This window comes from Orycteropus afer, unplaced genomic scaffold (assembly GCF_000298275.1).
Source record: "Orycteropus afer afer isolate SDZICR_OR568_19922 unplaced genomic scaffold, OryAfe1.0 scaffold01010, whole genome shotgun sequence".
NCBI lineage: Eukaryota > Metazoa > Chordata > Mammalia > Tubulidentata > Orycteropodidae > Orycteropus > Orycteropus afer.
In genome coordinates, this window is record NW_006922597.1 from 233,241 (window position 1) to 246,886 (window position 13,646).

Consider the following 13,646-nt stretch of genomic DNA (forward strand, 5'->3'; position numbering starts at 1 on the left):
GAGTAGGCAGGAGAAGTAAATTTCCAAAGAAAAGGAAAAGAAACCTCATTGATAACTTCATAGTAAGCATATATGGCCAACATGCAGTAAGAACAAGGCACTGTTAAAAAGGAGTATACTTAGAACAAAAAAAAGCTCTTGGAAATTAAAATTATGATAGCAAAAGTGAAAAAGGACTAGAAGATAAAGTTAAGAAATCTCCCAGAAAATAGAATAAAAAAGATAAAGGTGGAGAAAATGGGAGAACCTGTACAGGAAAAGGATATTGCTATTGCTATTTGGATAATGAGGAGCTCTGGTAGCATAGTGCCTACGGCACCTGACTGCTAACCAGAAGGCTGGCGGTTCAAACCCACCAGCCACTCCTCAGAAGGAAGGTTGGGCAATCTACTTTCGTAGTGATACTGCCTCGGCAACCCAAGGAGGGGTCACTATGAGGCAGGGCCGACTTGACGGCACATGACAACAACAGCAACATTCAGATAATGGGAATTCTGGGAAGAGAGAATTAGAGAAAACTGAGGGGAAGAAATCATTAATGAATTAGTTCAAGAAAATTTCCTAGAATTAAAGGACATAAATTTCCAGAATAGAAGAGCTCACCCTACTTGTGGATGAAAACAGATCCACACAAAGGAACATCTTGTGAATTTGCATATCAAACAATAAGACCAAAAAATCCTGTACGTTTCCTGAGAGAGAAAATAGGTTTAATTCAAAGCATTAGGAATCAGAATGGCTTTAGAGTTCATAGCAGCAAAACTTGAACTGGAAAGCTAGAGCCATGCTTTAAAAATGATTTTCAACTTAGAATTCTATGTCCAGTCAAATTATTAATCAAGCGTGAGAGTAGAAGAGACATTTAAAAAAAAAAGTTTTCCCCACTATTTCTCAGGAAGCTATTGGAAGATGCTAGAGCACAACAAAGAAATAAGAAAAAGGAAGACATGGGATCTAGGGAACAGGTTTGTCACAGGAGAGTGATGGTCCAGATTGGAACAGATTAGAAAGCTTCCTGAGAGACTGCTACATAAAGGTGAAAATTGATATGAGAGAGGATATGTGGATACATGTTAGAAAATTTGAGATTAAGCCATTAATACATACATATATAGAAAATGAAGAAAATTGAGAGGCTGTTTTCAGCATTGTCTAGGGGGAGAGTTATGGAGTAGTTTCTGACTCATAGTGACCCCATGTATGTCAGAGTAGAATTGTGCTCCATAGGGTTTTCAGTGGCTGATATTTTGGAAATAGATCCTTAGGCCTTTCTTCTGAGGCACCTGTAGGTGGATTGTAACCTCCAACCATTTGATTAATAGTCAAGTACATTGACTCTTTGTACCACCCAGGGATTCCTAACATAATACGTTATTTAGGTAATATGAAGGTAACTACTAAAATAATGAGAAGAGGTGAAAGTGATCGCCTTTGTTGGGGGGAATGGCAGGGAGGAGTCCATCCTACTGATTTTGTAATAAACCTTATAGAACTATTTGATTCTTGACATTGCATATATGACTGATTAGAATAAATAATTCATAAAAGAAGCATTGCCAGTTTAATGAGAAGTGGCATTTTTAATTTTTATAAGAACTACTAGGGAAGTTGAAATATTTTTGTATGTACACTTCCTACTTTTAACTCTCAAATCTTCCCATCATCTGTCAACACAAATCAAAAACTTGTGAGCAAAGACCATGGTCCTTTCAGTGTTGGAGAATCGGATTATTTTGTTGTCAGACTGTGTTCCTGAGCTTTTCCTTTGTCTCTAAGAACTTTACACTTAGATCAGTTTTATGCAAACTTTGAAAAACCTGTCTCACCAACCTTGGCCTTCTTCCTCAGGTTGTCCGCACAAACCAGTGTGCAGGAGAATTTGTCATCACCTTCCCTCGTGCTTACCACAGTGGCTTCAACCAAGGCTATAACTTTGCTGAGGCTGTCAACTTTTGCACTGCTGACTGGGTGAGTTTGGGGTGCAGTGGACTAGCAGGCAGAAACAGGAGTACTACGGAGAAGCTGAGGCATACTACAGACTTGGCCGTAGCCAACCTTGAACCCTGTCCACAGCTGCCTGCTGGGCGCCAGTGCATTGAGCACTATCGCCGGCTCCGAAGATACTGCGTCTTCTCCCATGAGGAGCTCATCTGCAAGATGGCTGCCTGCCCAGAGAAGCTAGATCTGAACCTGGCAGCAGCTGTTCATAAGGAGATGTTCATCATGGTGCAGGAAGAGCGGCGTCTACGAAAGGCCCTGCTGGAGAAGGTGTGTGGTAGGGAGAATACCCTGGGTCAGGTACCCTAACCTGATAGAGGTGTGAGGGGAGGAAAAAGCAGCACCAAGAAGTAGAAGATGTAGATTCTACTCTTTGCATGTAGTGAAAAGAATTAGATGCATTGGGATTGAAAATCACATCCCATTGTCTGCTCTGTCATTTACCAGCAACCTCAGGCAAGTTTGTTTACTTCACTGAGTGTCAGTTTCCCCATCTGAAAAATGGAGAATATAATAATGCTTATCTTTTTGGAAAGATCAGTAGATTAAAGATAATGTTTGTTAGGTAAGTGGCCCACAGTAGGTGCTTCTGTAGCTGCTGTTCATCATTATTTAAATAATCCAAGAAGATAGACTAGCATATGAAATCTCCACTGATGGAGATTTAGCTTACTTAACTACTCATTGTCTGCCTTTCTCACTTTGTAAAATGGGGAATAAATACCTAACTTGCAAGGTTATAAAGCTCAAGCAACGTGATTTATGTCAGAGCATCTATCACTGTATTTGTAGTGTAGCTTCTTGCTATTATTGTTGATGTTAATGCATGAAGAAAACTATTGAAATATGGAACATTTCTTAGGAAACACATTTATTACACTCAAATTGTTCAGTAACTCAAACCAAGGTTAATAATATTGCCAAGTAGGAGGAGGTCCTACTCTCATAGATTCTCATAAGCATATGTCACTTGTGTATATAGATAAGTGGGAGCTGCTACAGAGTTACACATAAGGCCTCTTAGGTCCTTTCAGCCTTCCTCTTAAAGCTCTGTGCTTACCCAATTAGGCTATTAGTTAGAATCCTCTATAAGATTACAAAGCAGTACTGCTCCTTGCTGCCTGTTTGGGTAATTCTTTAAAGCTCATTTGTAACTTTACTGTGAGCATGAGCTGTAAGAAGAATTAGGGCTACAGTAAGTGTTGCAAGCCTGGAGCCTCTCAGTCTATGGTGTTAGTTGGTGAGGCCCTGGGCTTTTCCAGGGATCATTTTCTCTCTCAAATGGATTAGCTCTCTAAGAGTCATTTAGCACTGTTGTTAATTGGTGACTCTGTTGCTCTTACTGGCTATGGGAAGGAGCCTGGAGTGAGGTGGAAGGAATAGACTTTCTTACCCAGACATTCAGAATTTTTTACACTTGGCCCTTCCTTATCTTAGAGGAGAGTTTGGAATCCCCCCTAGTATTGAAATTCTATAAAAGTGTGTGTGTATGTACGTGTGTACATGTACTTTTCTGGAGAGAGGGCTCATAGTTTGCATTCAGGTCACAGAGGAGTCAATGATCAAAAAAAACCTAGAATCTTCATCCTTAGAATATTGTTTGACTGTAGTCAAATTCTTACTTTGTGTAAGTTATTAATTCTGGTTTCCTCTTTATTAAAATGAGATAGGTCTATGAAATAGGTATCCTTATCTGAAAATTGGGAGCTCTGGTAGCTTAGTGCCTAAGGCACTTGACTGCTAGCCAGAAGGTTGGCAGTTCAAACCCACCAGCCACTACTCAGAAGGAAGATGGGGCAATCAACTTCTGTAGTGATATTGCCTCCTCAGCAACCCAAGGAGGGGTCGCTATGAAAATTAGAGTTAATAACAGCTAATATTTGTTGAGCAGTTATTCTAAGTGCTAAGATACTTTTCTGAGTCTTTAGTTGCTTTATCTTTGTTAATTAATCCTCATGACAGCCCAATGAGGGTGGTACTTAGTTACCTGCATTTTACAAGAAACTGAAACTGAGGAAGGTTTAAGTCATTTACTAAAGATTACACAGCTAATGAATGGTGGAGCTGGATTTTTAAAGTACAGTGAACTCTTCTTCATACCTTATGCAGATTTTTTATTTTTAAATTATGTATTTATTTTTGTTGTTGAGAATATACACAGCAAAACATACACCAATTTAATACTTTCAATATGTACGATTCAATGACATTTATTATATTCTTTATGTACCCATTCTCACCTTCTTTTTCTGAGTTGATCTCCCACCATTAACATAAACTCACTGGCCCCTAAGGTCCCTATCTAATTTTTGAGTTACTGCTGTCATTTGATGCCATATACAAAAACAAAAAACAAACCCTGTTATCAAGTCAGTTCCAACTCATAGCAGGCCTATAGGACAGAGTAGAATTGCCCCATAGTGTTTCCAAGGCTGTAAATCTTTATGAAAGCAGACTGCCTCATCTTTCTCCTGTGGAGCAACTGGTGGGTTCAAACTACTGACCTTTTGGTTAGTAGCCAGCTGCCTTAACCACCACTACACCACCAGAGCTCCTTTGATGCTATATAGCTAGGCCTTACAAAAAAAAAATTTTATATATATATATAAATAAAACTCAAGGCACAGGCATTATTTACTAGTTAAGCTAAACTATTTGATTTTAAGAAGACTTCAGGGGATATTTTTTGTTTAAAGTTGATCAGGATTCTTTGTTCAAAATGTTCACTAATGGTAGCCAGGCACCATCCAGTTCTGGTCTCATAGCAAAGGAGGCAGTTTTTTTAAGGAGCTCTGGTAGCATAGTGGCTAAAGCACTTGACTGCTAACCAGAAGGCTGGTGGTTCAAACCCACCAGCCACTCCTCGGAAGGAAGGTTGGGCAATCCTACTTCCGTAGCGATACTGCCTTGGAAACCCAAGGAGGGGTCGCTATGAGTTGGGGCCGACTCGACGGCACATAACAACAACAACAACATTAACCAATATTCTGTTTCCTTCTCCTCTTCCTGATGCTCTTCTTTCCTCTGTTATTTTAGGCAAATAGAGACCAATTGTGTCTTGAATGACTGCTTACAAACTTTTAAGACCCCAGGTGCTATGAAACAAACTAGGAGGTAGAACAGAAGCACTAAACATGTTATTAGGCCAGTTAACTGGGATTTCTCATGAAACCATGACCCTAAACCTCCAAACCAAGGAACCAAATCCCATGAGGTGTTTGGATGTACATAAGCAGCCTCAGCAGATACTCTTTTTTGTTGTAAATATATCTATCATGCAACTTTTGCCAGTTCAACTTTTTACAGGTGTACAACTTATTAACAGCAGTTACAGTAATCAGCTGTGCAGCCCTACCCTTAATCAGTGTGATTTTTCCATCACCATAAACCAAAACTCAGTATTCCATAAGCAGTAACACCCTTTCTCCTCATTTTTCCCGCCCCAGACCACTAATAAACTTTGGTCTCTATACACTTCCCTGTTCTTGTCTTTTGGTATATATGAGGTTGCAAGGAATAGGTTTTAAACAAGTCAGTGTATAAGACCAAAATTGTTGTAGTCAAAATTTGTTTTTAAAATCCCTAAAATTGCCTGTAATGTGTAGCATTATATTGTCTCTCAATTACTTTGGCACAGCCACCTTTGCCTTCATTTTTGGAAGAGATTCTTTTTTTATTTCTTTTCATCTGAGCAACAGATGACACCATTGGCTTATTTGTTCAGTGTTGTTAGAAAAAGTTACTATCTTTAAAGACTAAATGGTAGCATATACAGTTGAATTTTTATGTTAGATATATGCATGCAGTGTCTCTTGTCTACCAAGAAACCAGTACAGCAACTGGAACAAAATGGCACTGAGTAACTAGAAGCTAACATTGTTCCCAGGTATGTGCCCTCCATACTAGCCAGGCCTGTCTCTTGGTCACTGCTACACATTTCTGACTCTCCATGCCTCAGTCTACCATTTTCCTTACTTTTTCTTATCTTGAAGGTCATTTTTTTTTTTTAATCTGAATCTTACTTCATTTTTCTTCCTCTATAAAATTTTCTTTGCCTCAACACACACTGATCTTGCCTTTCTTCATCTGATCCCCACCCCCCCACCCCCAGCCCCAGCTTTGAGAGTCTGGAATTTACAGGCAGAGGCAGGTGTGCTCCTTTGGTCTCCACTGTGGCCATCAGCACAAGTTGTAGTCTGAAGTGGAGCTCAGTGGTGGCTGAGATGGGGGTTTCCGTGAACTATTTTACTCCTGTATAATGTGTATGGGTTGAACACCCCCAGGGCATCACGGAGGCTGAACGAGAAGCCTTTGAGTTGCTCCCAGATGATGAGCGCCAGTGCATCAAGTGCAAGACCACTTGTTTCTTATCAGCCCTGGCCTGCTATGACTGCCCAGATGGCCTTGTCTGCCTTTCCCACATCAATGACCTCTGCAAGTGCTCTAGTAGCCGGCAGTACCTGCGGTGAGCATGGGGCCTACCTAGAGGAAATGGGGCAAGGAGGAGGATGCAGAATTGGGCCAGATGTGCTCTTCCTTCCCCTCTTCCTCCAGGTATCGGTACACCTTGGATGAGCTTCCTGCCATGTTGCATAAGCTGAAGGTTCGAGCTGAGTCCTTTGACACCTGGGCCAACAAAGTGCGAGTGGCCCTGGAAGTGGAGGATGGGCGAAAGCGCAGTGAGTGATGGGGGGACTGAGGGACTCCACAGGCAAGTTCTATTCCCTTTTCTTCTGTTCTCCCAGTCCCCCTTCATGTCTTTCCACAATACTGCCTACTCCTTGCTGCTCTCATTGTCTCTCTAGGCCTTGAAGAGCTGAGAGCACTTGAGTCTGAGGCCCGTGAGCGGAGATTTCCTAATAGTGAGCTACTACAGCGATTGAAGAACTGCCTGAGTGAAGCAGAGGCTTGCGTGTCCCGGGCTCTGGGATTGGTCAGCGGCCAGGAAGCTGGGTATGGCAGTGTGAGGTTATTAGGGCAGAGATAGCCTGCCAAGGATTCAGCATCTATGAAAAGTACTACAAGAGGTACTACCTCTGAGCACCATTAGGCAGACTGGACATCAGCAGGAAGCTGACAAGCACTGGAGTGTGAGATACTCTCAGAGATATCAGGAAAGGCAAGAAGACCAGGTTGTGTAAAATGGAGAAGGGAGTTTCAGTGATAAGGTACCTAGGGATGTTTATTTTTGTCAGTACCTAGAAGAGATTTGTGGTAGCGTAGTATCTAAGGCACTTGACTGCTAACCAGAAGGCTGGCGGTTCAAACCCACGAGCCACTCCTCGGAAAGAAGGTTGGGCAATCTACTTCCGTAGTGATAACGCCTCGGAAACCCAAGGAGGGGTCGCTATGAGTCAGGTTTGACTCCATGGCACATAACAACAACAACAAGAGATTTGTGGGACAGGCTGAGGAATTTTGTGGGCAAGTTGGAGTTGTGCAAGGTTTAGGGACAGAGAATCATAAACACAGATGTAGAATTCTCAGTGGAGGATGGATTGAAAAGTCAAGCTTGTTAATCATCAATTAATTTCTAAGGCCCCCCTCCCAAATATATTCTCTTCTGGTTCTTTTCCTTCATTGTATGAACATGCTCATATCTTAAACTCTCCGTCTAATCTGGGCATCTGAGAGAACTCTGAGATATGAGAGGTCAAGATGAACATGTATGGTGAAGAAACTTGTTGGGTCTTAGCAGAAGAGATGGGGGAGGGGACTGAGTTTGGAACTGAAACCCCACATGTGAAACTCCATAGCCCCTACAGGGTGGCTGGTCTACAGATGACCCTGGCTGAGCTCCGGGCCTTTCTGGACCAGATGAGCAACCTGCCTTGTGCCATGCACCAGATTGGGAATGTCAAGGTGAGGAGGGGCTGGTTTGGAGTGCTGCTGAGGGATCAGGGGGACAAGGGTGATATTATCAGCAGGGCTCTCTTGGCTCCTTTAAATAGCTTAAAGTGTTTGGCCAAGACAGAATGCACATGTGAAAAAATACTAAAAGTTGTGAGGCATAACATCTAGTAACTGCATCTTAGAAATGAGATCTGAGAGGCAGGTGGCAAGGTTATGAATGCAAGATGCAGAGGCAAGGGAATGTTTGCTGGAGGAGAAGCAGCAGTTGACAAGAGTGTTTGTGGGGCTTAGAAATAGACTAAGTCCATGAAGGTAGAGAAGTGGAATAAAGAGGACATGGACATCAGTGTGAGCATAAGCGTTTGTGAGAAGACTGGTATAGCATTTTTTAGGGCAGAGGCTCAATTGGTACTTTATGTCAGAATCTTCTGGGGAGTTAAATAAAACACAAATTACCAACCAACCCCCAGTAAGAATCTCTAGAAGTGGAACCAGGTAATCTGCATTTTTCAACATACTCATTAGGGTGCCCTTAATGGGCAGTCACTTTTAGTTTCTAAAATGCCACTCTTAGGCATGGAGAGGGAAAGGGAGAGGCCAGCCCAAGGTAGGCTTTCTTTTCCCAAAAGACTGGCGGGTAAGAAGGTACATGAGGCAAGGCTGTGTCTGGTGGAAGGACCTCTAAATGAGCCCAGCTGAGGTGTTCTTCATCCTGTATCTTGGTAGGGTATTCTGGAACAGGTGGAAGCATACCAGACTGAAGCCCGTGAGGCCCTGGCCTCACTGCCCTCCAGTCCAGGGATACTGCAGTCCCTGTTGGAGAGGGGGCAACGGCTAGGGGTGGAGGTACCTGAGGCCCAGCAGCTCCAGCGGCAGGTAGAGCAAGCACGATGGCTGGATGAGGTGAAACGCACGCTGGCCCCCTCAGCCCAGAGGGGCACCCTGGCTGTTATGCGGGGACTGTTGGTTGCGGGCGCCAGTGTAGCCCCTAGCCCTGCTGTGGATAAGGCCCGGGCTGAGTTGCAGGAGCTGCTGACCATTGCTGAACGCTGGGAGGAGAAGGCCCATCTCTGCCTGGAGGCCAGGTACGTTGAGCCTTTTCCTGTCCCAGCCCTACTTCAACCTGCAATGTATAGTAGAAAACCTGGAGGTAATTTCCATGGGTGACCTTGGGCACCAGACTCTTGCATCGATGTATTAACTTCCCCGTCTATTTCCCTATCTTTTTTTTTTTTTCTTTTTTAAAGGAAAAAAAAGCACTCTGTACACAAAGAGGCAGAAATAGAGTGGTAGAGATACAGAGATGGAGAGATTTATAGAGGACTGGCCCTACTGGCTGACATGTGCACATGCACACAGGCACACATGTTGTTGTTATGTGCCGTTGAGTCGGACCCACACACATAGGCAGAAGGATAGATCTTGATAGAAAGACACCACACACGGGGCAGTCTGACAGAGCAACAGATTAATACCATAGGCTGTGTGCATAGCAGGCTGACAGACTTACCAGGTAGACAAGCAGAGGTGCAGGAGTTACAGCAGAAGGATCAAGTTGGGTGCATGCAGTCTGGGACAGGGACTGGCAACCACCCATAGGCAAGATATAAGCAAGTAAGTCCAAATGACATGAGGAATAACAGGCACCCCAGGAGCCCATGCAGATAAATCTGATGGCCAGGTTGGGCTTCTGGTTAGGCAGACCACCCTAGACTGAGTCCTCTTTTTTTTTTTTTACGTTTAGGCAGAAGCATCCACCAGCCACGCTGGAGGCCATAATCCGCGAGGCAGAAAACATCCCTGTTCACCTGCCCAACATTCAGGCTCTCAAGGAGGCTCTTGCTAAGGCCCGGGCCTGGATTGCTGATGTGGATGAGATCCAAGTGAGGACCCTGTCCTCCCCTGACACCCACCCTCTAGGCCTTCAGTCCAGCTGGGAAGAGATGACACATGTATTGGGTTGTACTGGGTTAGGTTGGCTAGAGAGAGGAAAGGAGCATGGCACACAGAAAAGAAGCACAAGTGTGCCTGGTGAACAATGTGAAGAGGGATTGGGAAGCTGGCCTGAGCAAAGAGAGGATGCTGGTGAGGATGAGAACAGTGGAGGCAGATGATGTGGGAATGGAGCCAGGCAGGGGTGCTTTTGGCATGGAGGAGGGTAGAAGAGGCAAACCATAATAGAATAACCTGGTGTTGTAGAGACTGGATATTTTGAAGCTGAGCCAATGAATGTAGGAGTTTAGGAAGAGAGACAGGTGGGTGTTCCTTCCTTGGGATGATCCTTGATTTCTCTGCCTCAAAACTGAATCCAGCTAACTTCCCAGTGATGCCCAGTTCAGGGCCAGGCACAGAGTAAGCATTAGTAGATGTTGGCAGGTTGAACTGAGCTTTCTCTTGCCTCTGTCCCCAGAATGGTGACCACTACCCCTGTTTGGATGACTTGGAAGGCCTGGTGGCTGTAGGCCGGGACCTACCTGTGGGACTGGAGGAGCTGAGACAGCTAGAGCTGCAGGTACTGACAGCGCACTCATGGAGGGAGAAGGCCTCCAAGACCTTCCTCAAGAAGAATTCTTGCTACACACTGCTGGAGGTGAGGCCTGGGACCCTGACCCACAGCCTCACCTGCCCCTGCCCTGGCTGTTGTGAAAAGATTCATAGTAGAACAGTTTTTGGGGGGGACTGGGGAGGGGAGGAAGGAGTTCTGGTAGCATAGTAGGTTAGGCATTTGGCTGCTAACCAGAAGGTCGGTGGTTAAAACCCACCAGCTGCTCTGCAGGAAGATGATGGGGCGATCTACTTCCGTAAAGATTTACAGCCTTGGAAACCCAGTGGGGGTCGCTGTGAGTTGGAATCAACTCAATGGCAGTGGGTTTGTTTGGTTTGGGGAGGGGAGGAGAGGGTGTAGAGGTTAGGGGAAGCTTGTCATTCCCCCTCTGTCTACTTGCTTCAGGTGCTCTGCCCGTGTGCAGACGCTGGCTCAGACAGCGTCAAACGCAGCCGGTGGATGGAGAAGGAGCTGGGATTGTACAAATCTGACACAGAGCTGCTGGGGCTATCTGCACAGGATCTCAGGGATCCAGGCTCTGTGGTAAGGAACTTGGGCGTAGATAGAGAGAAGTTGGATTCTGGGTATCTCCCTGCAATGACTGATGCCTGGTGGTGATAGAGTTTCTGAGCTGAGTGACCATAGGTGACCACTTGCTTCCTGAGCCTCAGTTTTCCTGGTTTGGGAGTAAGTTAAGGGGATGAGAGAAGGGAAGGGACTGGGTGGCTAACCTGCTTTCCCCCTGCCCTGGGCACGGCAGATCGTGGCCTTCAAGGAGGGGGAACAGAAGGAGAAGGAGGGTATCCTGCAGCTGCGTCGCACCAACTCAGCCAAGCCCAATCCACTGTCATCGCTGACCACAGCTTCCTCTGCAACCTCCATCTGTGTGTGTGGGCAGGTGCCAGCTGGGGTGGGAGCTCTGCAGTGTGACCTGTGTCAGGACTGGTTCCATGGGCGATGTGTGTCGGTGCCCCGCCTTCTAAACTCCCCCAGGTCCAGTCCCATCTCATCCCCACTGCTGGCTTGGTGGGAGTGGGACACCAAATTCCTGTGTCCACTGTGTATGCGCTCACGGCGCCCACGCCTGGAGACCATCCTGGCACTGCTAGTAGCCCTGCAGAGACTGCCTGTGCGGCTGCCCGAGGGTGAGGCCCTGCAGTGCCTCACAGAGAGGGCCATCAGCTGGCAAGGCCGTGCCAGACAGGCTCTGGCCTCTGAGGATGTGACTGCCCTGTTGAGACGGCTGGCTGAGCTTCATCAGTGGGTGCAGGCTGAACCTAGGCCGGAGGAGCCCCCTACCTACCCTTCAGTCCCTGCCTCTGACCCTCTCAGAGAGGGCGGTGGCAAGGATATGCCTAAGGTGAGCTGCCTGCCCAGCACTTGGCCTCAGATTCCTGTCTCCTAGCCCCTACCCCTATTTAGGCTCTAGCCCTGTCCCTGTCCTTCAATTTTCAGTCTCCTTTGACCCTGCCTCCCTGCCATTCTGCATCTGAACCCAGGCCGGAGGAGCCCCCTATCTGCCCTTCAGTCCCTGCCTCTGACCCTCTCAGAGAGGGCAGTGGCAAGGATATGCCTAAGGTGAGCTGCCAGCCCAGCACTTGTCCTCAGATTCCTGTCTCCTAGCCCCTACCCCTATTTAGGCTCCAGCCCTGTCCTCCAATTTTCAGTCTCCTTTGACCCTGCCTCTCCCTGCCATTTTGTATATCCTGTCTACATCTCTAGATGATGCTCCTTGCCGGGAGCCTGTGTCTGCCCTCCTTCAGGAGGTAGAAGGTCCCAAGTTTAGGGTTGGGGGAGGAAGAATAAGGCCTGGTTCTTTGGTTCAGTTGGGAGGATCCCTGGTGGCACAGTGATTAAGTGATCGTCTGTTAGTCAAAAGGTCGGGCAGTTTGAACCTACCAGTTACTCCACTGGACAAAGATGTGGCAGTCTGTTTCCATAGAGATCACAGCCTTGGAAACCCTGTAGGACAGTTTTACTCTGTCTCACAGGGTTGTTTTGAGTTGGATTCAACTTGACAAGAGTGGGTTGGGTTTTCAGTTTAGTTATTCCTACCCATTCTTCATCTTGTTGCCAGGTCCAGGGGTTGCTGGAGAATGGAGACAGTGTTACCAGTCCTGAGAAGGTAGCCCCAGGGGAGAGCTCAGGTAAGAGAGGTAGGTCTAGGTGTGGTTATGTTGTTGAGTGGATGTCACCAGAATGACCCATGTGGTCCTCTGCTCTGTTGTGGTTGGGGTCAGACCATCCTCTAACCTAACCTGTCCCCACAACCCTCCAGACTTGGAGCTGCTATCCTCACTGTTGCCACAGTTGACTGGCCCCATGTTGGAGCTGCCTGAGGCAACTCGGGCCCCCCTGGAGGAGCTCATGATGGAGGGAGACCTGCTTGAGGTGACCCTGGATGAGAACCACAGCATCTGGCAGCTGCTACAGGCTGGGAAGCCTCCAGACTTGGAGCGGATCCGCACTCTTCTGGAGGTGAGGGAAAGGGTTATGGTAGGGCCAGGGGGTCAGGCCAACTGGCAATAAGCCCAGGCCTGACCAATGGTCCACAATCCCTTTCTGCTTATCTCTGATCACAGCTGGAGAAGGCAGAGCACCATGGGAGTCGGGCACGTGGCCGAGCCCTGGAGAAGCGGCGGCGGCGGAAGGTGGATCGGGTTGGGGAGGGCGATGACCCAGCCCGAGAGGAGCTAGAGCCAAAGAGGGTACGGAGCTCAGGGCCAGAGGCTGAGGAGGCCCAGGAGGAAGAAGAGCTGGAGGAGGAAACTGGGGGTGAGGGTCCTACCCCTCTACTCCCCACCGCTGGCAGCCCCATCCCCCAGGAGAACCAGAATGGCTTAGAGCCGGGCCTAGCGGCCAGCTCAGGCCTCTCTGCCCCTTACTCCACGCTGACTCCCCGGCTGCATATGCCCTGCCCACAGCAGCCACCTCAGCAAGAGTTGTGACAGTGGCTGAGCCTAGCACAGACCCCAACAGACCAGACCCCCTTGGCCTCAAGGATCCTCTTTCTGACCATCAAGCCTGCTTCTTGGGAGGTGGGCGGTGGGGGCGGAGGGTGGCTACTCCCCCAGCCCACCACTGAAGTCCCTTGACTTTTGTATTCTGACTCCAAGGTATTGTTCAGACCTCAGCTCCTGGGGGCCGGCCCCTGGAGTCCCCCTCCCTGGTAGCCTCTAACCAGCATTCCCAGACACCTGAGGCAGATCGATGGATGGGCAGGATGGGTGGCTGGGGCTGTGCCAGCACC

General features: G+C 47.1%; 1 protein-coding gene across 1 annotated transcript in view; it reads left to right on the plus strand.

The window, feature by feature from the left end:
• The window catches only part of KDM5C (lysine demethylase 5C), a 36,065-nt gene extending 22,721 nt beyond the window's left edge, over nt 1–13,344 (plus strand). Inside the window, exons 13-27 of the mRNA XM_042783390.1 lie at nt 1,849–1,968; nt 2,074–2,268; nt 6,282–6,463; nt 6,553–6,677; nt 6,804–6,951; nt 7,755–7,860; nt 8,578–8,936; nt 9,596–9,734; nt 10,262–10,441; nt 10,802–10,939; nt 11,157–11,756; nt 11,852–11,974; nt 12,474–12,552; nt 12,675–12,874; nt 12,979–13,344. Of these exons, the coding sequence (XP_042639324.1) occupies nt 1,849–1,968; nt 2,074–2,268; nt 6,282–6,463; nt 6,553–6,677; nt 6,804–6,951; nt 7,755–7,860; nt 8,578–8,936; nt 9,596–9,734; nt 10,262–10,441; nt 10,802–10,939; nt 11,157–11,756; nt 11,852–11,974; nt 12,474–12,552; nt 12,675–12,874; nt 12,979–13,344 (3,060 nt within the window). The remainder of the gene's footprint in view (nt 1–1,848; nt 1,969–2,073; nt 2,269–6,281; nt 6,464–6,552; nt 6,678–6,803; nt 6,952–7,754; nt 7,861–8,577; nt 8,937–9,595; nt 9,735–10,261; nt 10,442–10,801; nt 10,940–11,156; nt 11,757–11,851; nt 11,975–12,473; nt 12,553–12,674; nt 12,875–12,978) is intronic.
• The last annotated feature ends 302 nt before the right edge of the window (nt 13,345–13,646 follow it).